Source organism: Talpa occidentalis, unplaced genomic scaffold, assembly GCF_014898055.3.
Source record: "Talpa occidentalis isolate TD23 unplaced genomic scaffold, MPIMG_talOcc4v2.1 talOcc4.10, whole genome shotgun sequence".
Lineage (NCBI taxonomy): Eukaryota > Metazoa > Chordata > Mammalia > Eulipotyphla > Talpidae > Talpa > Talpa occidentalis.
In genome coordinates, this window is record NW_023600993.1 from 27461328 (window position 1) to 27485580 (window position 24253).

The following is a 24253-nucleotide window of genomic DNA, read 5'->3' on the forward strand; positions in this document are numbered from 1 at the left end:
TGGTATGTTCCTAACCTCAACACAGGTAGAGCTCATTTCAGAAAAGAGGAGAGAGGAATGAGTACTGGTGTGAGTTCAGTTTTCCTGCAGTAACAATCCCCGAAACTTCAAACACTTCAAACAATACAAATTGATTTTTCATTCATGCTACATGCTTATCATGGGTTGCCTGGATCTTTTACCCTGTGGCACAATTCAACAGAAATATGATGTGTGTAATTTAAATATTCTAGCAGCCAAACTTTAAAAATATTTTCTAAAAGATAAAATTAATTTCAATAATTTATTTAGCCCAATATGTCCAAAGAATTATTTTGACATGTCATCAATAGAATGTATTATCAGCAAGATAAAATTTTCATTCTTTTTATCTTACTAGTTCTTCAAAATCTGATGTGTTTTATACATACAGCACATCTTCATTTAGACTAGCCACAGTTCACATGCTCATTAGCCATATATGACTAATACCTACCATTATTGCCTGGCATCACTCCATTTCATCCTTATTCATGGACCTAGACTGAAAAAGGCTTCATCTCTTTGCTTCTGTGATGGTCTCAGCAGGAAAAAAGAGAATGTGGTGAATCGTATTGATTTCTAAAGTTTTTACTCAGAAGTAAAATATGCCTTATTTTGCCCTAAATTTTATTGGCCAAAGCAAGTCACATGACAACATCTAACTTCAAAGGGCATGGAAGTATAATTCTACCATGTGCCCAGAAAGAAAGCTGAAATTATTTGGTGAATAGTGCTAATGACTATTATAGTAGGTGGCTAGTAATTTATGACCTAATCTAACATAGTCATTAAAAAAAAAAAAGGTGGAAAATGAAGTGGCAGGTAAAATATGTAAAGCAGATTTTTTTTAAAAAAAAAAGGAAATCAAAGTGGTAATATTAATATCAGACAAAACAGAATATAAGGCCCCAAACTATTCAACAAGAGAAAGAAGGACATTTTATTATGATAAAAGGTCTAATAAATTTGGTGTATAATAGCCATGAACCTTTTCAATACCAGTTAACAATACTGCCAAATACATAGGAAAAAAAATATTCAGACATGATAAAAAAAAAAAAACAACAACACAGAAAGAGAATTAGTAGATTTCTGGCTAGTAAGTGATAAGAAAATGAAGTAATTTTTTTGAAAATGAAATATTTGGTATAAATATAGAAAAGATACAAAATTAGTTTTAATTGCAAATGACATGATTTTTTAAAAGATTTATTTATTTATTTATACAAGCACTGGGTACAGTCAGAAGCGCGGGAGGGTGAGAGAATTCACCAGAGCCAGAGCGGGGAGCAGAGCAGGCAGAAGCACCGAAGTACACTGCTGAGGGGAGCAGCGGGCAGCAGGAGAGGTCTGTGCGCCATGTGGGACCCTCCTCCGGTGGCCGGGGAGCAGCCGGGGATCGAACCGGCGCTTCAGAGGCTGCGGGCAGCTACACAACCCAGCGCTCAACCGCTGCGCCACCAGGGAGGCCCGCAAATGACATGATTCTTTACATAGAAAACCCAAAATCCTGAGAACAAAAAAATAGAATTATGAAAAGGTTTTGATATGGTGGCTCTTATTTGTGAAGAATATGCTGTGTTTCTGGATAAAAACGACATTAAAACTCATATAGGAGGGAAAATGTCTAAGAATAGCTAAAAAGTTTTTGGGGAAAAATAATGAAAGATAAACTGACTTAAGGGATATTAAACCTGCCTCTACACTGGTGTCAAAAAAATCTACCAGTGGAATATGTATGAGATTCCATTACTATCAACCCTATTGTAGCCGGAGATTCTGACATCCCCTGGTTTGCCTACCTCATTCTCTCCTCCCAGGTGAAAGTCACTTCTGTACCAAATCGCCATTAGTGAAAGATAAATACTTTATATCCTATATCTGTTGCAGGGGGGAGGTGGGGGGGAGAAAAGATTAACTGCCATTATAGTAAAAGTTATTTTAAAATAGTATCTGCCAAGAGGAAATGACATGAGTAAGTGGTGTGACCCCCAGCGACTTCCTGGAATACTCAACTGTGTATATCAGATAATAAAGTCCTTTAGAGGCAGAGCTGAGCACAACTGGACTTCCTTTGGTTAGCGTTTATCAAAGTAGCTTTTTAAGGAATTAAGTTAACTTAGATAAATCTGAAGGGGAGGTTCTGCCTCATTTGCATAACACTTCCCAATTCAGTCTGGGAGACCAGACCCATGGAAAGAGCCCATGTTTAAGTGGGGCATCTCATTTCTGGAAGAGGACCCTCTGCCATTTGCAGCCAGGATCCCTGGAGCCCAAATCCCAGGCCCATTAAGTGTTGCAGCAGATTTCAGTTCTGCTCTATTGCTGGTCCCCCAGCTGTGCCTGGCTCCCAGCATGCCAAAAGAAGCAGGAGGACTGTGAACAACAGCTGGCCTCTAGGTTTCTAGCCACCTTGGGTGTTTTACTTTGCCCTGGAGGAAATGAGGATTTGGAGCCTCTCAGTTTCAAGGTGCTTCCGCAGCAGTGACATGGGGTGGCAACTATTGCCACTATCACAGTCACAACCTGGACCTATAAGCCAGTTCCCCAAAATGCAAGTATCTGCCATCCCTGCCAGGACCTGGAAGAGTCACTTCCCTGAAGATCTCAATTACAAAGACCACGGAGGACTTTCAAGGGCAAAGATAGTAAAATGATTGCTGAACACTCACTAATATATGCAGACCCATGTGTACACACACTTACATACATGTAACGTCTCTTTAGTCATAGTCTGTTTTTTTCTTTTAAAAAAAAGAAGCTCTAACTTTTTTTTTTTTTAAGATTTATTTATTTATTTATACAAGCTCTGAGTACAGTCAGAAGCGCGGGAGGGTGAGAGAATTCACCAGAGCCAGAGAAGTGAGCAGAACAGGCAGATGGACGAAATACACTGCCGAGGGGAGCAGCGGGCGCCTCAGGAGAGGTCTGCACGCCATGTGGGACCCTCGCGGGTGGCCGGGATTGAACCGGCTCTGAAAAGGCTGCTGGCAGCTTTGCAGCCCAGCGATCAACCACTGCGCCACCATGGGAGGCCCTAGTCGTAGTCTATTTTGTCAAGCCCTTCGGCTGTGTGGCTGTCATCTCCCATCACTGGTGTGCTCTCATCCCATCACTGGTGCGCTCATCTCATCAACACCCACACCTATGTGTAGGTGTGTGTAGGTGTTTGCATCTCCCTTAAGAGGAGTGGTTCTCAACCAGAGACTGGTTTGACTCCCAGGGAACATCTAGCAATGTCAGAGACATTTTTGATTGTCACTGTTGGGGGCGGGGCAGGTTCTACTGTCTTCTAGTGGTAAAGACCAGGTAGAGACCAGGAATGCTGTTCTGCATCCTATAGTGCGCAGGAGTCCACCCCTGCCCCCAGCAAGAGTGACGGGGTCTAAATTTCTGTAGTGCTGAGGTTGAGAAACCCTACCCTCACCAAGGGTTTATGAGCATCTGGTTAAAATCACCCCATCAAGAGCAGTGATCTGCTCCTAGGTCCAGATTTGGGGCTATTATTTAAGAGCTTCTGAAAGGAACTTTTCTGCATAAGTTCTTGAAAACTGGGCTTTGATTTGATTGCACCATCATGTTGAAGAAAGCATGGCTCTGCTTTGAATGACTGAAGACAGTGTAGAATCCTTAAGACAAACCCCAAGTGTCCTGAAAAAGGAAAGAGCCACCAAGATCTTCTCAACAGGAGACCGTAGTTGCTGTTCCACTGCCGATGTAATGACTGGAAACTGCAGATAATAGAGAAGCTGCTGAGTGGTCCTAAGTCAGAGTGGAGCTCAGAGGGCGTCAGCACTTGTCACTGTTGACAGTCAGATTTGGCCCCTTCCATGACACCCTGTCACCAGTGACCCCCTCAGTCAAAACGGGTACATCTGTCACAGACCCTTCAGAGTGGGGGTGCATCTCCTCATCAGCAACTGTGAGGCTGCCACATTCCTCCTGTCCTGATACCTGAAAGAAACACAGAAACTGGAAACGCTCCATTTTGTTCTTTTATTAACATTTCTTAGTGACACTAAAATGAAGTGTTTCCATCAACCAGGTTTGGAATGTGTGGCATTCCAGGGCTGAGGAGTGGTTGAGGCCCTTTCTTGGGGCCTGAATTTTCTTAAGACTCCCTGTCAATACAGGTTCTGTTCCCTTAAAGGGAAAGCCGTTTCCATGTCTGTGGCCCATGAGGGAGCTCCTGTGCCCTGCCTGCACTTCTGCACTGTCCTGCCAGAGGAGAGAACAGGGGTGACAGGGGGTCCCTCAGAAGCTAAGCAGCTTGTCTTCCTTTCCCTGCCTATTGGGTTGATTTGAGGCTTAGTCTTTTTAGAGAAATACCTAATTTTAAAAATAAAAGAAACAGGGCCTCCCCAGTGGCGCAGCAGGTTGAGCACAGTGCTCTGAAGCTATCCGCAGCCTCTGCAGCGCAGGTTTGAATCCCAGCCGGCTAGGGAGATACCCACCTGGCGCAGCAGACCTCTCCTGTCTCGCCCGCTGCTCCCCTCAGCAGTCCATCTTCCTGTTCTGCTCCCCGCTCTGTCTCTGGTGAATCCTCTCACCCTCCCGCACCTCTGACCTGTACCCCAGTTCTTGTATAAAAATAAATCTTTAATAATAATAATAATAATAAAAGAAACAAGCCTGTTCTTAGAGTAATACATTCAATGAAAAGTATGCATTTTAAATTAAGGATTAAATTCCTGGGAGGAAGGGAATAAGCAAGATGATTAATGAGCCTCTGGACTCAGCCTGGTTTGTCCAGGGAGGAGGGGGTCTAAAAGACAGAGTGGAACCGGTACCTAAACTATGGAAAGCCTTTGGGTTCCTCCCATACATTAAACACCACCAAGGTATTTGGTGGGAGGAGAAGTCTCATGGCTGCTGTATTCAAGAGTACTTTGAAGTTCTTTTGAGTGGATGATCTTAGTTCTCTTCAAATCTGACATGATTTTTTTTTTTTCTTTTTCCTCAGGGTGACCAGAGGCAGGTCATTCCCATACCAAGTGTATGTATATTTATCCAATTTTATTCAAACTTCATAGTATCTTGTGGCTTTGGACCTACACTATAAAAGTTTTTTTTAATGTTCTTGGTCACGTTGAGTTTTATCATGTGGTATAAACAGTTCTGTTCTGTTGAAAAGAAAAAATGAAGCTACACTTTAGACTGTGAGCCGGAAGTTCTGCACAGAGAGAATTTCCTTTCTTGGGAAGAGCAGGGCAACTCGCATCTACAAACCACATTTTCACTTTTCCTTTCTCTCTGCAAAAGGTCTGTTTCCGAGTCTAAGGAAGCGCAGGCAGATGCCACACTTCCCCACCCCAGTGCCTTAGCCCCAGCTTCCCAGCTTCATAAACTGGCAGAACATCTTTTGCCCAGACGTGGTAGACCTGGTTCTTTACAGCAGGTTCCACCCCAGTGCAACTAGGCTTGCCTGACCCAGGTCCCAGGTGAGCATGACTTTTCAGTTATGTCAGTAGTGTGGCTGCAGTTCTGAGATCAGAAAAATCACCCCTGTTGTAATCCCTGGCTGGCAGGACCCAACCCCACTTCTATAGGTCCTGCTCTGTGCCTGGCCTAACTTACCCCTTAGACATCTGTTGCCCACACTGCTCTTCTCCTCCTGTCCTGAGCTTTCAACCTAAGCCAGTCAGCAAGCAGCCTGGTGACTGACTCCCAAGAGAATCTTGCAGCTGAGACATCTGTATCAAACGAGACCTTTCAAACATTCCTGTGTCCTGAGAGAGGATTTAGGTTTTAAAAGATATTGATCAATTGATACTTTAATCTATGAAGATAATCTGATTTTGATTCATTCAAATCTATTCACCTGTCTTTCCTTAGTCTTGTTGACAATTTCCTTGAATATCCAAGAACCACAGCAATCTTAAAAGGAATGAAATTTCACTAGGACAGATTGAGTCCAAATTTGGTAACGTGTGTCACTTATAAACTGCCCAGAAAGTTTTCGATATTTTCTTTTTTCTCAAAAATTCAACTCTCCATTGGCTAACAAGTTGCAAGGTTTTGTGGCCTGACTCTCTGACTTTGCCAGCCTGCCTGGGATTAGGCTTTTGGGGAAAAATTATTAAAAACATTGGTGGAGTAGGACGATTTCTTATCCAGTGTTTGAGTAGGATCCCCAAAGGAGTTGATATCAGAGGTCTCTTTTTAACCTTTACACAAAGTAGTTTCATGTGTTTTTCCTGCTAAGGGGCTTATCTTAAACAGATGACAGGTGGCATGGTGGCATCTCTCCCCCTACTTCTGATGCTTCAGTAGTACTTTGCTTTTTTCTGTAAGTAAATTCATTGCTATCTGTAAAGTTAATTGTTTGATCACAGCATTTGTCAGGGTAAAATTTCTACTGAGGAAAATGACTCTTTTTCCCACCAAGCTAGACTAAGTCTGGATTCCCAGAATGAAATAATCAAGGAGAGAAAGATTCCCATGTTATTTAGCCCAGTGTTAGATCAATAAACTGTTGACAGTCTCTTCCATGTGAGACTCCGGCTCAGCCTTAAATTTTTAAAATAGCTTGTAGAAAAACAAAGACTTACATCTTTGAATTGTTAACCTCCAAAAAAGCAGTTTTGCATTGCCACTGCCTGCTTAGTATGCAGGACTGAACCCAAGTCCATCTGAAGGCCGGTTTGGCCCCAGGACTCAAGCCTTAGGATCCTCCACCAAATCTCCACCCACCTATCAAGGCTGTTTGTCATATAAACAGAGCAGTCCTGCCCTTTCTGTACCATTGGGGGAGCTGGTGAATGTGGGGAGTCCCCAAGGACCAGAAATCCAGTTATGCAGTCTCCAAACAAGGTCCCACATCCTCCTGAAAGCTTTCTCCGGGTCCTGAAATGAAGGCGATCCCTGAGCCCATTTGTGACCAGAGCATTTCTACTCAGGGTCCCTACCTCTGCTGCTCACTTTATCCCTCTTTTTCCATTCACATTCTGTTCTGTTTATACATGCAATTCTTTTGAATATTCTGCAAGCAATAATTCAAACTCATGGTTTAAAAAATACCGAAAGATTAAAGTGGAGGGGGAAAAAAATCCTCTACGTTGCACTCCGTGGAATAGCCACCTTTAATATTTCCTATATATCCTTCCAGAAATCTTGTGAGTAAACAGGAGCATATTTACATGAACGAGAGTTTTGCAGTCTTGTTTTTGCCTTTCTCAAGATACCTTAAACATCTTTCCAATATTAACACATAAGATCTACCTCATAGTTTCCACTTCCCATCAGTTATAAATACTTCTCTTAGACTGCTTTTGCATGTGTGTTTATAAACTTGGGAGCACTAATATCCATGTGATAGACTCCTAACTGTGGAAAAGCTAAATCAAAGGTTATATTTTACATTTTTGGTAGGTTAAAGCCAAATCATCCTCCAAAAGCCTAATTAACATTCCCATGAAGACTACATGCGATTTCCCATTTTCTTACCCAAAGTGCCAATTATCAAATGTTTTCATCATTGCTCATCTGATAGTAAAGAATGGTATTAATGTGTTGCTTTGATTTGCATTTCCTTATGACTGAGTATGAACATCTTTTCACAAACTTATTGTTCATAGGTCTTTTTCTTCCATATTTATTTCTTTGCGTTTTTATACTATATTCGTTTTCTTTTTACATTTCAAGGAAATTAGCACTTCTCCCCAAATTTATGATATATATGTTGGCCTTATTTATAATCTTTTTGGTCACAGGTTCATTTTGTATAGGCAGATGTACTAATCTTATCCTTCATGATTCCTGAATTTTATGTCATGCTTAGAAAGATGCCCCCACTCTATGACTGTAACCATATTTTCCCCTACTATTGTACACTTAAGCCTTTGCTCCATATGGAATTTATGTTGGTATAGGGCATTAAGTAGTTTCTTTATTTTTCCAAATGGCAAATCAGTTGTCTTGACATCATTTATTGGATAAATCCATCTTGGACACACCTAGTGAAAATGTCTTTATCTGGACTTGCTAAATGTTCCAGTTAGTAACCTCTGTCTCCCACTATGAGCTGGGATTTCGAGGCCTCCACAACTACATCTTAATAGCAAGCCTCGGGGCCTGTTTAGTGAAAGTTAGTTATTAGGAATAAGAAAAAAATGCAGAAGAACAGGTTTAGAAACTATTGAGGTTTGGGTCACCCAGGTTGAAGGTAGCACTCCAGTGCTTTGACCCCAGTAAGGAATGCACCTGGACTGTGACCCGACATTCCATTCCCATACTCCTGCTGGAAGCATACATGGGCACTGATGCCTAAAAACACAAGGTTGGCAGTGCAGTCGAGCCATAAAAATGCTGGAGGGGGAAAGAAGACATTTTTTTGGTTAGCATTTGTGTTTCTGTGCCATTTCTCTAAGTCTTTTACTAAGCAGTCATATGCTTTTTTGTCCCAAAGTCTGGTGGAGAACCTATGAGCAGAGCAATTATTCTAGTTAAAGCCAGTCTGGAGTCTCTTTTGCCCTGCTCCTGCGCAGTGCAGACCTTGAATACAGAAAAAACAAAATAATGCACCCAGAAGAGGTACATCTATTAAAGAAAAAAAAAAAAAGGGGGGGGCCTTCCCTGGTGGCACAGCAGTTGAGCGCTGGGCTGCAAAGCTGCCCGCAGCCCTCTGCAGTGCCAGTTCGATCCCCGGCCACTGGGCGAGGGTCCCACATGGCGCGCAGACCTCTCCTGCAGCACCCGCTGCTCCCCTCAGCAGTGTATTTCGTCAGTCTGCCTGTTCTATTCCCCGCTCTGGCTCTGGTGAATTCTCTCACCCTCCCGTGCTTCTGACTGTACCCAGTGCTTGTATAAATAAATCTTTAAAAAAAAAAAAAAGGGAGGAACCTCTATGAGGGTTGGGGGTTGGGTTGGGTAATTAAAAAAAAGAACCTTGCGTTAAATATTCATGACTACCAGATCATGACCAAAGACAGGAAATTTCAAATCTCCTCCCAGGAAGAGAACTGGAATGAGTGACTATCGCAGACCTTAGATGGGAAGCCATGGTCCTTTCTTCCTCCTCCCACTGACGCCCATCCACCTGATCCCTACCTGACCCCTATGCCACTGACCCTTTCCTCCACCCATCTGGTAGTTCCTTCCATGTGCTTTGGAGCAAGAGATTTTGCATAGTAAAGGCACTTCCTGATATAGCTGGTGTTTCTCTTCTTCAGCTTTACGATGGCCTACAAGAAAATTTGCTGTAGGAAATATTTTAGTTAATGATTCCAGCATCACCTGAGCACATCAGCTGAAGTAACAAAGCGCTATTGCAATTATATAGTGTCCTTGCATGTTCCAAGGACACAGCTGTCGAGTAGAATGCTTACCAGCGGCTGAAGAATTTGCATTAATCTCAAACCAAGAACTCAGAAGCTGTGTGCATTTAAGAAACAGGCTGAGGGTTAATGGAATCCTCCTAGCCTATTGCTCTCAGCTTGGCCTTGTTCTCTGCAGCACAAATGCTCAATCAATAGCTTGCTTAGTATGAGTCTCACCCTTCTCACTCTTTCCTCTGTTACTGTAGTATAGTAGGGGTCTTTACTTACCGTTAACATAGAGAATGCTTGTAAAGTGTGGGTTAAATATGCTTATGCTAAGAAAATTATTTTTCTTTTGAGTTTGGAAAAATGACTGAGCCACTTGTGGCAGCTTTTTGATGATTTCAGATATGCTAGGAAATGAATTTCTAGACCCTTATTTTTCAGGCTAGCAATTACATAAAGTTAAAATGCTTTAGTATATAAACTCAGAGAAATGACTGGACTGATAGATGCCACACTGAAAAGAGGAGCATCTGGGGAGAAGTGTGGGAGGCATAGAAATAGGTATAGTTGTGTTTTACATGTCTTACTCTTAAAATGAGTATTTTTATTACATAATTGTATAATAAAAAATTAAAACAAATTTTATTCTAGTCACAGCATGCTTTATGCTTTGGGCCAAACAATAAAAATAAACCAACTCATCGATTATATTCACTTATAGAGCTCACTTATAGAGCTTGCTTTTTTTTTTCAAATATTTTATTTTATATTATTCTTACATCATTTTACATTTTTACACAATGTATGCATTTTCATTTTAGTTATATTCCCCATACACTTGCACCCCATACCCTTGCTTTTTTGAAAAACTTTTTCCCTCAAAACTTCTTGTAAGTTTATTTTAACTTATTAATAATCTGGTTACTTATTGATTTACAATGAAGAACAGGGTCCTTTATAGAACCCCAAATCCATGCCCATGTCTAAGGGACATTTCCTCCCAGTGCCAAAGGGCTATTCTGCGGGGTGAGCTTTCACTAGATCCAAGGGAATTCTTGAGAGGCCGGAAAGGCTTTTTCTTCTGGCTGGTGTTGGAGAGAATGAAACACCCCATCTGATTCAAGAGAACTCCTCTAGGGTTAGAAATGTTCATATCCCCACTTGAGCCTCATCCTGGTCAGCCCTGGACAGTACCCCCCTCCCCAGATGATCACTACACTTGCAGATTTACCTAACCTGTTGACAGCCGGTAGGACATTCTATTGAGCCAGCCAAAGTCCAAAATTAACATTAACTAACATTCAGTTTAAATTAAAAAGGGGGAGGGGGCATGGAATAGCCATTCCCTAAAAGGAAATAGTCTTGATTTAGTTCTTTTTCTGTTTAATAAACCAAACTGCCCATTCTTCAGTGACTTGGGACAGATAATTTTCTTGTGTTTTGTTTTGCATCAAATGTTAAACGAGCTTGACCTTTTTCCAGAATAGAAAATTAGCTAGTTAACCTTAGACACTGAATATGCCAGAAAGTAAACAGAAATATTTCAAATCATTTCTAGAATGGCAAGTCCCAAAGAAATAAATATTCTAAATGAAGACAAGATATCTAGATTTTGTTAACTCTTTATGACCTCTTTATCACAAGAGTAGAGTCAACTACTACAGAGACATATAAATCTATTTTCTAGTTAATACCGCATGTGGATTAAAGTATAACTTCCAGAGACAGAGAATTCAAGGTATAAAAATGCCACTTTCACTCAATATTATATCGCAGTGGGGCAGGCACAAGGTAGGTAACAGTATCTGGGCCATTTTATTTGTTTTCTATCATTAGGGGTCATTTTGAGTTATACTTCACTGGTCTGTAGTTTCTTCAAGTTATTATTCCAGTTCACACCAAGAAAGAGACAGAGCTTTGTGCACATCCAGCTTTGTCTGACTCAGAAGCCTAGGTAGGCCCTCTTAGTAGCCATTCAGTTAATGGCACAGTATTTGTTTGGTAAAATTTCAGTTGTAAACTATTCCCATTGATTTAATAAAATTCATGATGTAATTGATCAGGCATTTAGATGTTTGATTTCACTTATAATCTCATTGACAATAGAATACATTGATAAGGGAATTGCTTTGTCTTTTACATAAAGCTAATAATAATGATTTCTTTTCCCCTTTAGCCACCAGCTAAATTCCTCCTTCCAGAGGTGACGGTGCTTGACTATGGAAAAAAATGTGTGGTCATTGATTTAGATGAAACATTGGTGCACAGTTCATTTAAGGTAAATCAGCATAAAAAAACAATGCTCTTTGTGATATGATCCCAATTGTATTGGCAGAGAAAAAATAAAAGGATGGAAGAGTGTAGTTGGTCGTTTATGACTTTGCTGTTTATAAAGAAATCCCAATAACAGTTGCTCATTAACTTAGGTGAGCATTAACTCAAGTAGTTGAATATTAACATAATTAGTATGGAGAAAAATCTTGGGCTTCCAATATCAATGAGACCTACTCCTTACTTAGGAGATTTAAGTTTTCCAACACTCAACCTCTGCAGAAATGAGGGTGTGTGATGCTGACCAGACCACCTGAGGTTGCTGAGGTTCATGACTCCAAAGGCAGGGCCTTGGCAGCCCCTGGTGGCCCCAACGCCTGCTCAGAGGACATTAATGCAATGAGCTGATATGAACAGCATCTTCTGGTTTTCCTCTGATATGCCTACATTGGTAAGCAGGATAGTCTTTATCATATGATTTTAATGTCCTAGACATTTCAGAGCCCTTTGAGTATCCCAAAGCTGTGAACCTCTCCTTGAAAATATACAGCTGTCCAGCACACAGGCTCACAAACACAAGTTGAGAACCTGGCTTTGGAATGGCCTGAGGAAGAGTACTCGCTCTGGGCTGGGGGTTGATTTTTTAGTATATTTGTGGAATAAGATTTCACAATCTCATACCTTGTAAGAGTTCATTTGTTCGGGCTTTCTTTTTTTTTTTTTTCCTTTAACCATGGTTCTGTATTTTAGTTGTGAAATTACAAAATAACAGCCCCATCCTTGGCCTCCCAACCTTAGGAGTAAATAAACGATAATCTTAAGCCTCCGGTGGTCTGCTTAGTGCTTAGTAATGATTTCACAATCCACATTTTTTTCCAGTTTACACATCAAAGAAGAACGTGTGGACACACACATGCAGAGATAACCTGAACGGTAGAGCCCAGTCAGAGTCTGATCAGAGACTCTGTACCCCATACCCTACTCCACACCCTGCACATTAGCCACCTCACACATTCTCCTTCCCTCTGGCTCCTACTTATCCCAGAAGTTTGCAATCTGCTACTCTGCTTGGACCTGTTGATCTGAGAAGTTTTCTTCGTGGAATTTCATTTAGAAAGCAAGTCCATCATTGAGAACATCGTGACTGTTAAAGAGTCATATTTGAATTTTAAGTGTCATTAATATTGTCAAAGACTTAAGTATTCAGGAGTTTGTGGGTGTGCTGAGTGGTGTGTCATTTAGAGCAAAGCAGTATAGGGTAGGCTAACTCTACCCCCCCAGGGCAGGGAACTGTGCCAGCCAAGACCTGAAGTCACTGATGCTCAGGACTGGGTGGAGCCATTGGGACTCATCAGACCTATTAATACAGCCATGGAAGAGGGGCACCCGGGTCCAAAGAGGGGACGAGCCTGCCAAAGGTCTTGGCCTCTGGCTGCACCCCACACTTGGTGAATTGGGTTCATGTGCTCTACATCTCCTGCCAAACAGACTATCACCGGGCAACCTGAACTCCTGGGTGCAAGGACAAATTGTTCCCCCGCCCTGAGGAGCACTGTCCTCCTCTGGACTGTCTGGCTCTCATCACCTTCCCCCTCCCTTCTACCCCCTCCCAGAGGCTGTGATTCTCCATCATCCTGACAGGCAAGAGCTAGCGTTTCTGAGGAGCCCCATTACCCAGGCTACCTGCGCTCTTTGTCACTGAGGCCAGACGAGTGATAAAGAGGTTGGACCAAGATGCTGACAATATAACAATATTCAGAATATAAAATAATGTGTTTTCTTGGTTGTGCTTATTTTAAGGAACCAAGGCATGCTTTAACATCCTTCTCCCGAACTGTTTTTCCAATAATAAAAACGTTGGTCCAGGCGAGATTTTTTTTCTTGCTAAAATTTCCAATTTTGTTCTTTCAGACAGATTAATTACAGTTTCTTTTCTTTCTAGCCTATTAGTAATGCTGATTTTATTGTCCCGGTTGAAATTGATGGAACTATACATCAGGTAAGATATCCAAGCTAAATCTGAGTTTCAGTTAGCACATTTTTAGAAATTATTTCTTCTGTGAACTTTATTTCTAAATTTCTATTTCAGTAATAATCTTATTGCTGAATCAAAAAAAAAAAAAAACACTTTGTTAAAAAAAAAAAATACAATGATTTAGAAATGCTTTTTTTCTCCCAGATGAGTTTATTTTACTGAGTTGGTAAGAAAAATGCAATCTGTTTGTAAACATGAGATGTGGTTGTAAGTTCAAATAGTTCTTTGATTTAATGCAGACTTTTAGAAGTTTCCATACCTGCCACCAGCCTGGTGTGATTGTCTGATACTTAACTTCCTCACATGATTGCTTTCAGCTACCCTCCTAGCAGGCAACAGGGAAGTGTCACAGTGTCCCAAGTCACCCACTTATGGTGGATTCTCAGGAAAAGGTGTCCATTTCCAATACCAGCCCCTCCAGACTGATTTTGTTATTCCTGCACCATGTCCTCCAGTGACTCTTTAGCCAAATCCCAACCCAAAAGAGGAGGGGGAAGGGTATAAGTTTTTGGATCAGTAAACAGCTTTGAATAAAGATGCATTATGGCATATTTCTGATTTTTTTTCCCCCTTATCTGCTTGTAACTTCTCTGGGAATAGCTTCCTGTATGAACATATTGGAAATATTATAGGAAAACTAGCCTCTGTGCTTTTGTTAGCTTTTCTATAGGGATGATCAAACCATTTTCATGTCAGCCTCAGAGGCTTAAGGAGAGAGCCTCTGGCCTGGTGTGTTTATATCCCATGAAGGAAAAGCTCGTGGCTCTTAAGCCACGATGAGATGTCTTTCCTTTAACAATGTCAGTGACAATGTCAGTCTCTCTCACCTTTGGGTGTTATGTGTCAGAGCGGGTAGGACTTGGAAGTCAGCTAGTACAAGCCACTTCCTTGTCCAGATGGGGAAACTGAGGCTCAGCCAGAGAAAGAGTTGGCTTTGATGTCATACCATGGAAAAAATTAAAGTGAGAATTCCAGTCTCCTGCCTCCTGGCCCAGGACTTTTTTCTTGCAACACAAGACCCTCCCATCCCCTGGCCTTGCTTTCTCCCCTGTCTTCCAGGGAGTACTGCAAGGAAACTGTCCTGGGAATGGCAGTCCCTCGGAAAAGCCATCCTTGGGAAAAGCATCTCTTTCCCTAGCCTGTCCAAACTTCATGCTTTCAAAAGCCAGGGAGCCAAAATGTGGACACTTGGTCATTTAACATTTGAAACGCATCAACTGAATTAACTCAGTATTTGAGAAGCAGTTAAAGTTTCTGCATTTGTTTACATGTGTTATAAAGAAATGAGACAAAGTGGAGGCTGCCCACTGGCATGGCAAGAATTAAGAGAGAGATGAATCCTTCCCCATGTGACTGTGAGTGTGACCCTTGAGGCCTGACCTGTTATGGGCAGCCCATTATTATAGGAACCGCCCGCTGCCCCGGCCCCCTTCCAGAGTTGACCATAAATGCCCCAGGGCTGGGGTCAGAAACTCTCTCCTGAGGGAATGAAGCCACAGGCGCCAAGAGGAGGACCAAGGCTCTGGCGAAGACCGTGGCCTCGTTCAAGTAATCCAGGATAGGCTGTGCAGGTCCCAATGGGCCTATTCTTGGTTACTTGCACGGGGACGCGGGCCTGGACGCCGGCATCTGGGCCCAGGACCCTCCTCTCTGCCTGAGGCAGCAACACCAGAGTTCCCAAACCTCTCTCTTCCCCTTTGCATGTAGCAAAGCTTGCTTCCCAAGCAGCATTCCCAGAGAGACTGAGAGCTGCAAGCTCCATGTGTTCCCTGACACCAGGAGTCTCATGAGCCAAGTTGGGGCCTAGAGCTTCTGCAGCCTCAGGCCCAGCCCTCAGCCCCCACCCCTACCTCCTACCTAGCTCCTTACTCTTGTTGGCACCCACCCCAGGGCATCCTGCTCCTCTACATCTTTGGCCCAGTCCCACACTGCCCAACTTTTCTAGTTGACCACAAGCTTCTCACCAGATCCTGCCTCCGTAGGATCCCTGTGTGGTATCGAGCCCCCTGTTCCCTCTTAACTCCCACAGGATATCCAACCTGGTCCGTTTGCCGTTCATGGCCCAGGCATACTCACCGACCTGTCTTTCACACTTTGTCTCCTCGCCTAGCCCCTGTCTCATTAATCACTGCCTCTGAAGGGCTGGTCACACAGTCCTGCCATTCTCTAAGACCCCCAGTATTTTCAGGCCAGTTCTCTCACACAGACTGTTCCCTCTGCCTGGAAGCTCACTTAACCTCATCCTTGCTGACCTGGTGAACTCCTATTCATCCTTCAAGGTCCAGGCCAAATGTTACCTTCTGGGATGCTCTACTCGTGAGAATGGGAGTTAATAGTTCTTAATTTCTCTCTCTACTATAACTTTAATTTTGCTGTTTCTATTTTTATATATTTTTGCCTATGTGTGCTCTAGATTGTGAGCTCTTTGAGGGCAAGGCCTGTGTTGTATTCATTTTTGTAGCTGCTTCAGACTGAGCACAGAGGCTAGGGCTCAGTGAATATGAATTGAATGGTAATGAGTTTGATTTGCTTTAAGGAAGGGAAGTGGCTAATTTAAAATGGAATTTATTCAAATTTTAATTAATTCTTCCCTCTCCCACCTCCTCTACCTTCCCTCACCAACTTTGCCTTCTCACCCATCTCCCTTGATGCCTCGGTTTTTTTCAGGCTCTGTAGTGAGCAGCCCAAAGCCCAGCCACTCTAGGGAAGGCTTCTCTTTACCCCCCCAATCCCTAAACCCCCCCCCACCACCACCACCACCACTTGGAGGCCCGTCCTCAGGCCTGGTTTCTGGGACCTAGGTTGACTCTACTTCCCCTGAAGTTTGTGTTTCTGTACCAAGCAGAATAACCTTTGTGGTGTCAGGTTAACAAGGAGGTTTTAGAACTTTATTGGGCCTACACTTCCATCCCAGGTCTTCCTAGTGAGAGAGGTATGCCAGTTAGAGAAAGTGGCAGCCAGAACAGTGGCAGACCTGCCAGGCAAAGGGCCAGGCACAGACCTTCAAAAGGACAGTCAGACTATGTCCTGTGTCACATAGGGTTTGACCTAGAGTTTGTACAGAGAAACACAGGTGAAAAGAATGAGCCGTTTCGCACAAACATGGCACTCGCTGGTTCTGAAAATCCCCAAGACCCTCACGACCATGGTCAGCTTCTCTTTCTTTTCTGGGAGCAGCATCTGCACCGAACTCAGATCTGGAGCCCAGTCTGAGGAGCGTGTCTGGCCTGAGGTGCTGCGTCTGATTCTGTAGACCGTCATGCAATCTGGGTCTCCACACCACATGTAGACTAGGGGCAAGAAGCCTGAACCTTTTTAGAACTCTTCCCATGTGGGTGTTTGAGCCCCAGGCCATCCCTTGCAACTCCTGTGACTGACCAGCTTGCTGTTTCTGCCATTGCAGGTGTACGTGCTGAAGCGGCCACATGTGGACGAGTTCCTCCAGAGGATGGGGCAGCTCTTTGAGTGCGTGCTTTTTACTGCCAGTTTGGCCAAGGTGAGCCCTGCTCCGGCCCTGGCACCCCAGCCCCTCCCAGCACTTCCACCCTCTCTGTTAACAGACCTATGTTAAGGTGGGGGAGGCTGTCTCTATGGTGACTGGTTCCCACCCCAGATGGGATGGATGCAGGCCATGTGCACAGCACCAGCCTGAAAGGCTTCTGGGTTACCATGGTGACAGGGAGCACTTAGAACAAATGCTCCATGAAGTTGCTGCCTGCAGCCGCCTGAAGCTGAAGCCGCCTGACCTCCAAACCAGGGAATCACGGGTGTCCATCGTGACAGAGAAAGGGCATGTGCATCTCTGGCAACCTAAGACTGGAGTCTCCAGCCCCTGTGCCCTTGGGTTTGGCTAACACGGATTTAGGGGCAAGATCAGTGTCAGAGACTTAACTACATGCTTTGCTGTGGCTACCCTAATGAGCTCTGGATCTCAGCAAGTTCCTTCACTGCTCTCACCTCAGTTTCCCCTGTAAATTGGGGATGATTCTGTCTGCCTTGTGGGGTGGAACAAATGAAATAATGCATGTAAAGGACTTAGCACAGTGCCTGACTCATATTCAGCAAAGACTCAGGGAGCCCCTGCTGTGTTCCATATGCTGTGCCGGGCAGTCTCGTGCTAAGTGCTCCTGTGTTCACTGTTTCTTATCATAATGACTAATGATAATAAAATAACTTACATGTTTTGGTCCTGTAACTTGGTGTGAACCTCTCACCCTGCATCTTTACTGCTCTGACTAATCAGAGTGGTTTATTTCTTCTCTGTTACTGTTGAAGGCAATTAGCAGGTGAAGAGAACCCTCAGCATGTTTAGGCCTCACCTATCGTAGGTAGACTGAGGTGCTGTGCTCTGTATAGGGCAGACTGGACAGACCCCACTTCTTTGGAGGAGATCCTGGCCATGACCACCCTCTCCAGCACTGACTCTTTGTTGACGCCAGGGCACGTCGGGGCCACTGAGAGACCCTAAAGATGAGCTTTGTGAGCCCCAGATTGGTCACCTGCCTGTCTCCACACCTGATCCAAGCCTTCATGTACAGCTTCCTCCCCCATGTCTGTCTCCGGATGGCTCCCTTCTCTGCACTGTGGGGGCTCTGCCTTCGGGTTCCAGACATACTGCTTTGCTGGCCTGGGCATTCCTGGTTTGGGCCATCTCTCTACCATGGCTGAGGCGAGAGTGCCCTGCCTGCATGACATTCTGCCAGGCTCATCGCCAGGTGTTAACGCATCGCTGGTAGAGAGGGACTCCAAAACCCGGGCCTTGTTTTCGCTTAGTGAAAAGAGAACACGGCCTCAGGGAAAACAGTCTTCCCCAGTGAGTGCTTTTTCAAGTGAATGGTACCAAGACTAATTGTATCTGTAGTGTCAGTGGCTCTTCCAACTGTGCTCTGGGGTGCAAAGGAACCTGAAACGATAACCAAAGAAATAACAGACAGGAAGATTGCACTGGTGTTGGTGGATTGAGAATTGTTTCATCATTTGCAAAATTGAAAACATTCTCCCTTGGCGCTGTCCCCAGCACTTGCTTAAACATCCTTGTTTGGTCTCTCTTCCTGGGCTGCTCCCACCTGCCCCTCCATCTGTCTCTCCAGCCCTTCTCTTGCTGCTGCGCCAGCCTAGCTCAGCCAAATCAGCTCCCGAATGCTGCCTTCTACCCCTTTTCCTCCCTGAAGCGCAAGTTTTGGGACAGATAGGCACTCCCCAGCCCTTGGTTCTGGGCTCAGCCCCCAGCCAGCCCCACTGGTGCAGTGGACCTCCAAACCACCACCCAGGGTTCTACAGGAACCCGCCAGTGTCTGCAACTTTTTCTTAGTTTCCTTCCTTCATTCATTCACGCAACAAATCTTTACTTAGCACCTACCATGTTCTGGTATTCTGCTAGGCTCTGGGGATGCAGCACAGAGCAAAAGAGAGAAAGCCTGCCCTCATGAAGCTTACAGTCCACATTCATCTCTGAGGGCTAGAGCCCCCAGACTGAGACATACTCTTGAAAGATTATGCCACCGCCAGTGTTCATGAGTAGGAGGAAATCAGAGGTCTTTTCTGTCCCGTCTTTTCTGTCAGCTTTCTACAGTCCAACCACACGGTGCTTAACGCCCGTAACCTGCAGAAATGGCAGTGCCCCAAGCTCTCACGCCGCTCAGTCAGTAGGGCATATAGCCTGCAGTAGGGCATATAGCCTGCTCTGGGACTTGGCCTCCCCTTAGGATGTCTCTAGAGAGGAGAGGACTTTCCCATGGTATCAAAGCTGCAGGTTGTAGCCCTGTAGTCCTGCATCCTTTGATATTTACTCTGCATTTAGCGGCTTGGTGCATTCCACTGCTGGCCTTCTCAGCACCTCCAGCCTCAGGTGCTTCCTGCTTCCCTGGCAGTCACTGGGCCTGGTTACACCTGGCAGTGCCCTTCTTTTGGTCTTGGTGCTGAGACTTGGCCTCACATCAGGCTTGGAACCACCACCCTTTTGCCCCCAACCCCAGCCTTCATAGACTGACATCATCACTTATGAATATTTTCCCTCATTTCTTTCTTTATCCAGTCACCCCACTTTGGGGAAAATTCCTTGAGAAAGGGCCAAGCAGAATGAATCCCATCTGAACTGGGCCCAGACTCCCTCCCAAAAAATGGGCTGGGCTGGCCCAGTTGCCAAGAGGGCCTCTAGGGGGCAGTATGGCTTCGTGCCCTTCAAACCACATCAAAGTTCGCTCCTTTACTCACTAATAAAATTAGTATTTGCTGAGCCCCACTGTTAGGTAGGCACTCTACAAGGTGCTAGAGGTATCAGGGTGAACATGACAGGCAAGGCCTGGACCCTGCCAAGAGAAGAGAAAGTAAAATAGTCCCAGATGGTGATAAGGACTGTGAAGGAAATTACTGTGAGTCAGTAGAGCCTCCAGAAAGGAAGATGCAGGTGACCTCCAGATAGATGGAAAGGGAAGTCAAGATTGGAAAAGCGAGGAGACAGAAGCAAAGGCTCATGGGAGCTGAGGAGAGGATGTCCCTTGCAGAGGAGACACTGGCACAAGGTTTCTGACGGTGCTCAATGCCAGTGCGGCTAAAATGGTTGGAGACCGGAGCTGAAAGATGGTGGGAATCCTGCCATGGCCCGTGGGATATAACCCAGGGAGCACCGGCCTGATTCCAGGGCAGCAGGTAGACAGTGAGGAGTTCTGAGCAGGGAGTGACATGATCTGACTGACGTGTTTCCAGTGGCCACTCTGACAGCTCTAGGGGATGGGCTGGAAAAGGGGAAGAGGGGAGGCCACCAGGGGAAGAGGGAGGCCCTAGGGGGCTCACACAGCTACCCCAGCCCAGAGATTACAGAGGCCTGAAAGAAATAGAGAGGTGCAGGTGATTCAGGAGAATTTGGGAGGTGAAACTGATAAGTTTGATTAACTGGTTGTGAGAAGCCAGAGAAATGGAAGATTCCAGGAGGAAAGTAGTACGGATCCTAAAACATATTCAGTGATTTAATCCCTTCTTAGGAAACTAATCTGAATCCTGCTGCAGTAGGTCAGGATATCTGGCCTCTTTTGGGTGCCCAGCCTTCACTTCCACACTTGCTTTCTAGTATGCAGACCCTGTGGCTGACCTGCTGGACCGCTGGGGCGTGTTCCGGGCCCGGCTTTTCAGAGAATCGTGTGTTTTCCATCGAGGGAATTACGTGAAGGACCTGAGTCGCCTTGGACGGGAGCTGAGCAAAGTCATCATTGTTGACAATTCTCCTGCCTCATACATCTTCCATCCTGAGAATGCAGTAAGTAGCCCCAAAGAAAAGAGCACAGGCCCTGTCTGAGCTCTGCCAGACAAGCAATCACCACTTTGGTTCCTCCCAACATCTGGGCAAGGTTTCTTGAGCTTTAGGTGAAATCCCTACTCTGCCATGTAGCAATTACGTGACATTGACTAAGTTCCTAGATCTCACTGAGCCTCAGTTGGCCTCACCCGTCAAATGGGGCCTATAAGAATGCTGTTCTCACAAGGCTATTGGAGGATTCAGCGTGGCAGTACATGAAAAGCTCTTAGAACAATATTTGCAAAGGGGAAGCAGTCAATGAACCTCTTATCTTACTAGCATTTTTAGTATTGTTACTGAAAGCAGTTCTGTCTTTCATTAACCTCCTGGAGCTGGCTGCTGTCCAGGACCTCATGACTCCTGTTGCCTAAGAGGGCCTGGGTGACCTCTTTAACACAAGCTATTTCTTAACCAAGAATGAATAAAACACTTTCAATAAGGTCTTCAGAAAAGGTTGCCAGTCTTTGCCATTCCCTTTGTCTAAATGGGAATATTTCCTACATAAAACCCCTTGGAGCATGGTAGCTCCCAGCACCTGTTCTCTGGGTGTAGCATATACCTCAGAGCAAGAGAGATGCCTTCCCACCTCTGTCGGGGAGCAGAGTTGGGCCAGGCCCACCAGTGGCTGCTGAACCTATAGCAGTGGCAGCCATGCCAGCCCTCAGCTCAGGCAGCTTTCCCTGGAGAGGAGGCATCTTCCCAAGCCCAGGCTTCTCAGATGCAACAAGACGGCCGCACACAGGCCTCTCCTTGAGTCTCTGATACTCGAGACTCTGATACTCCGCTTATAACAAAAAGATGAATTCAGACTAGATTCACTTAGTGTGTGATCATTCTTTGAATAAACAGTCAAATTTTATTATATTTAAACATGTTCATTTGAATGAGTTAATCAAATCCAACATAATGCATTTTGTCAAGTGTTGCTAACAGATAAGGATTGCTTCATACAATCACAGTTCCATTATCACATCTAACAAAACTAATAATCTGTAATATTATCCAATGCCAGACTGTGTTCATATTTTCCCCATCATCTTGAAATGTTTTCTTTCTTCTGGTTTGTTTGAGTCAGAATCCAAACAAGGTCCATGCATCACCTTGGTCAATGACTCTTAGTTATTTTTTAATCTTCATACTTCTTCCCAGCTTTTTCTTCCATACCATTTATTTATTGCAGAAACTCTGGTTATTTGTCTTGTAGAAATCTTCTGCATTCTGAGTTTGTCTAGTTGTGGCCCACGCTGGTGTGTGTTCTATGCTTTTCTACTCACCGTATTTATTTGACACATGGAATTCGATCACTACTATTTGGTTAGATTCAGGTCCATATTTTTCCCCCAAGAATGCATCATAGGTGGTATTGTGTACTTGCTGTGGTGTCACATCAGGGAGCATGTATGTCAGATCATCCCACTCTAAGAATTTTAAATTGACCTTTGGATTCAAGTGTTGTTAGCCTGATCCGTGCATAATGTAATTCCTCATCAACCTTCATTTAAAAATGTGAGCGGTGGCTGATGATCATTGCCTACCCACTATCTCATTAGGAATTGCAAATGGTTATTTCTAAATTCTGTCACAGTCTCTGCAATTATAGGCTAGAATTCTTTTATTTAAAAAAAAAAAATTGAACTTGCCCTCATCAATTACAGATTACCCTAAAACACAGCGTGAATGTTTGAATTAGGATAGCACCGTAAAGAGTAATGAGTTGGTGCTCTAGCAGCCTCCAGAAGTAACCAATAAATTTTTAAGTATCATTATGAATTCATGGAGTTTTTTATTGTTACAATTTAATCCATTTATGATTCTTTCATATGCTCAAATTTTCACCTTTGACCAGTGGACACTCTTCCCTTCACATAATAGTCCTTTTTCATAGCTTCCTGCTTTCTGATACAGAATGTTCCAGGCTCATCTTCCAACCTGAAATCAACCCTACAATCAGCCATTTTTCTCTGGAACGTCCTTCCTATTAGTGGAAATAACATTTAGACACCACAGTTTAGATGGGTTCTCATTGCTACTGGGATGTCCTTTGCTTCTGGCCCTTTCTACTGAACAGTGCTAAAATATACATATTTTTAGAATGAAAAGTAATAGTAAATGCATAGTCTTTTCCAGTTCAATGTTAAGAGAGTTTTGGTTTTATTTCTTTGTTTTGATATTTGTATCTCCTCATGCTAAAACTCTTGATTCCTAAGGATATTGACTTTATCACATATTTGACTTACTCTATATGTTTAATACTTTCAAAATAGCATTACTAATATTATTGCTAATGATAAGACAGTATTATTGTCTTATATACAGACAGAACATTGTATTTTTAAGTCACTTGAAATAGTTCTCTTTGTGATTGTATTGCCAACTTTACATACTTAGTTTCATTTCTTATTACATTTCTTTCTTAATGGTTTAATTTTATTTAAACTATGTAACATATTTACATGGTTCCTATATCAAAACTATCCACAAAGATAAACTTAGATAAGTCTTAAGTTTCTTTCTATGCTTTCCCCTGTTCCTGCTTCTACCTTAGGAGGACTCATTTTTTTTTTTTTTCATTAATCCTTACCTTATTTTTTTATTACATAAGGAAATGTTAGTTTCTCAGTTGCCTTTAGATTTGTATAAGGGTCAATTACTTTCAATTTTTTTTAAGATTAATTTATTTATGCATGCAAGAATGGGGATACAGGCCAGAGGTGTGCGGGATGAGAGGATTCACCAGAGACAGATTGGGGAACAGAACAGGCAGACTGACTGAAATACACTGCTGAGGGGAGCAGCAGGCAAGTCAGGAGATGTCTGCTGCTCCATGTGGGTTGTTCCCTGGCCGAGAATGAACTTGGGCTGCAGTGGCTGTGGTTAGCTTCATAGGTTGCATCTTAACCCCTTGCGCCACCAGGGAGGCCCTTCTTTCAATTTTAAACTTATTTGGTTATCCAAGAAATGTCCCCAAATTTCTTTTTAAATCTCTTCTTTGCACCCACTACCACCTTTCCCATGTCTGTGTCTAAGACTAAGGAAAAATTCTACCTTTGCCTATGGTTTTAGAATGTCCTAAAATTGAATAATTCCTCTTTTACCTGATCACTGCTAAGCAAGGAAATTCTTTTTTTTTTTTTTTTTTAAGATTTATTTAATTATTTATTTATTTATTTACTTAGTTATACATGCACTGGGTACAGTCAGAAGCGCGGGAGGGTGAGAGAATTCACCAGAGCCAGAGCCGGGAGCAGAGCAGGCAGAAGGACCGAAGTACACTGCTGAGGGGAGCAGTGGGCGGCAGGAGAGGTCTGCACGCCATGTGGGACCCTCCTCTGGTGGCCAGGGAGAAGCCGGGGATCGAACCGGTGCTGCAGA

General features: G+C 43.7%; 1 protein-coding gene across 2 annotated transcripts in view; it reads left to right on the forward strand.

The window, feature by feature from the left end:
- CTDSPL (CTD small phosphatase like) overlaps positions 1–24253 on the forward strand; it is a 113597-nt gene that overhangs the window by 85125 nt on the left and 4219 nt on the right. The window contains exons 3-7 of one of the 2 annotated variants that reach the window (XM_037526490.2): positions 4985–5017; positions 11461–11562; positions 13498–13554; positions 16994–17086; positions 20657–20842. In XM_037526490.2, coding sequence (XP_037382387.1) covers positions 4985–5017; positions 11461–11562; positions 13498–13554; positions 16994–17086; positions 20657–20842 — 471 coding nt within the window. The remainder of the gene's footprint in view (positions 1–4984; positions 5018–11460; positions 11563–13497; positions 13555–16993; positions 17087–20656; positions 20843–24253) is intronic. The other variant, XM_037526499.2, reaches the window with a different exon arrangement.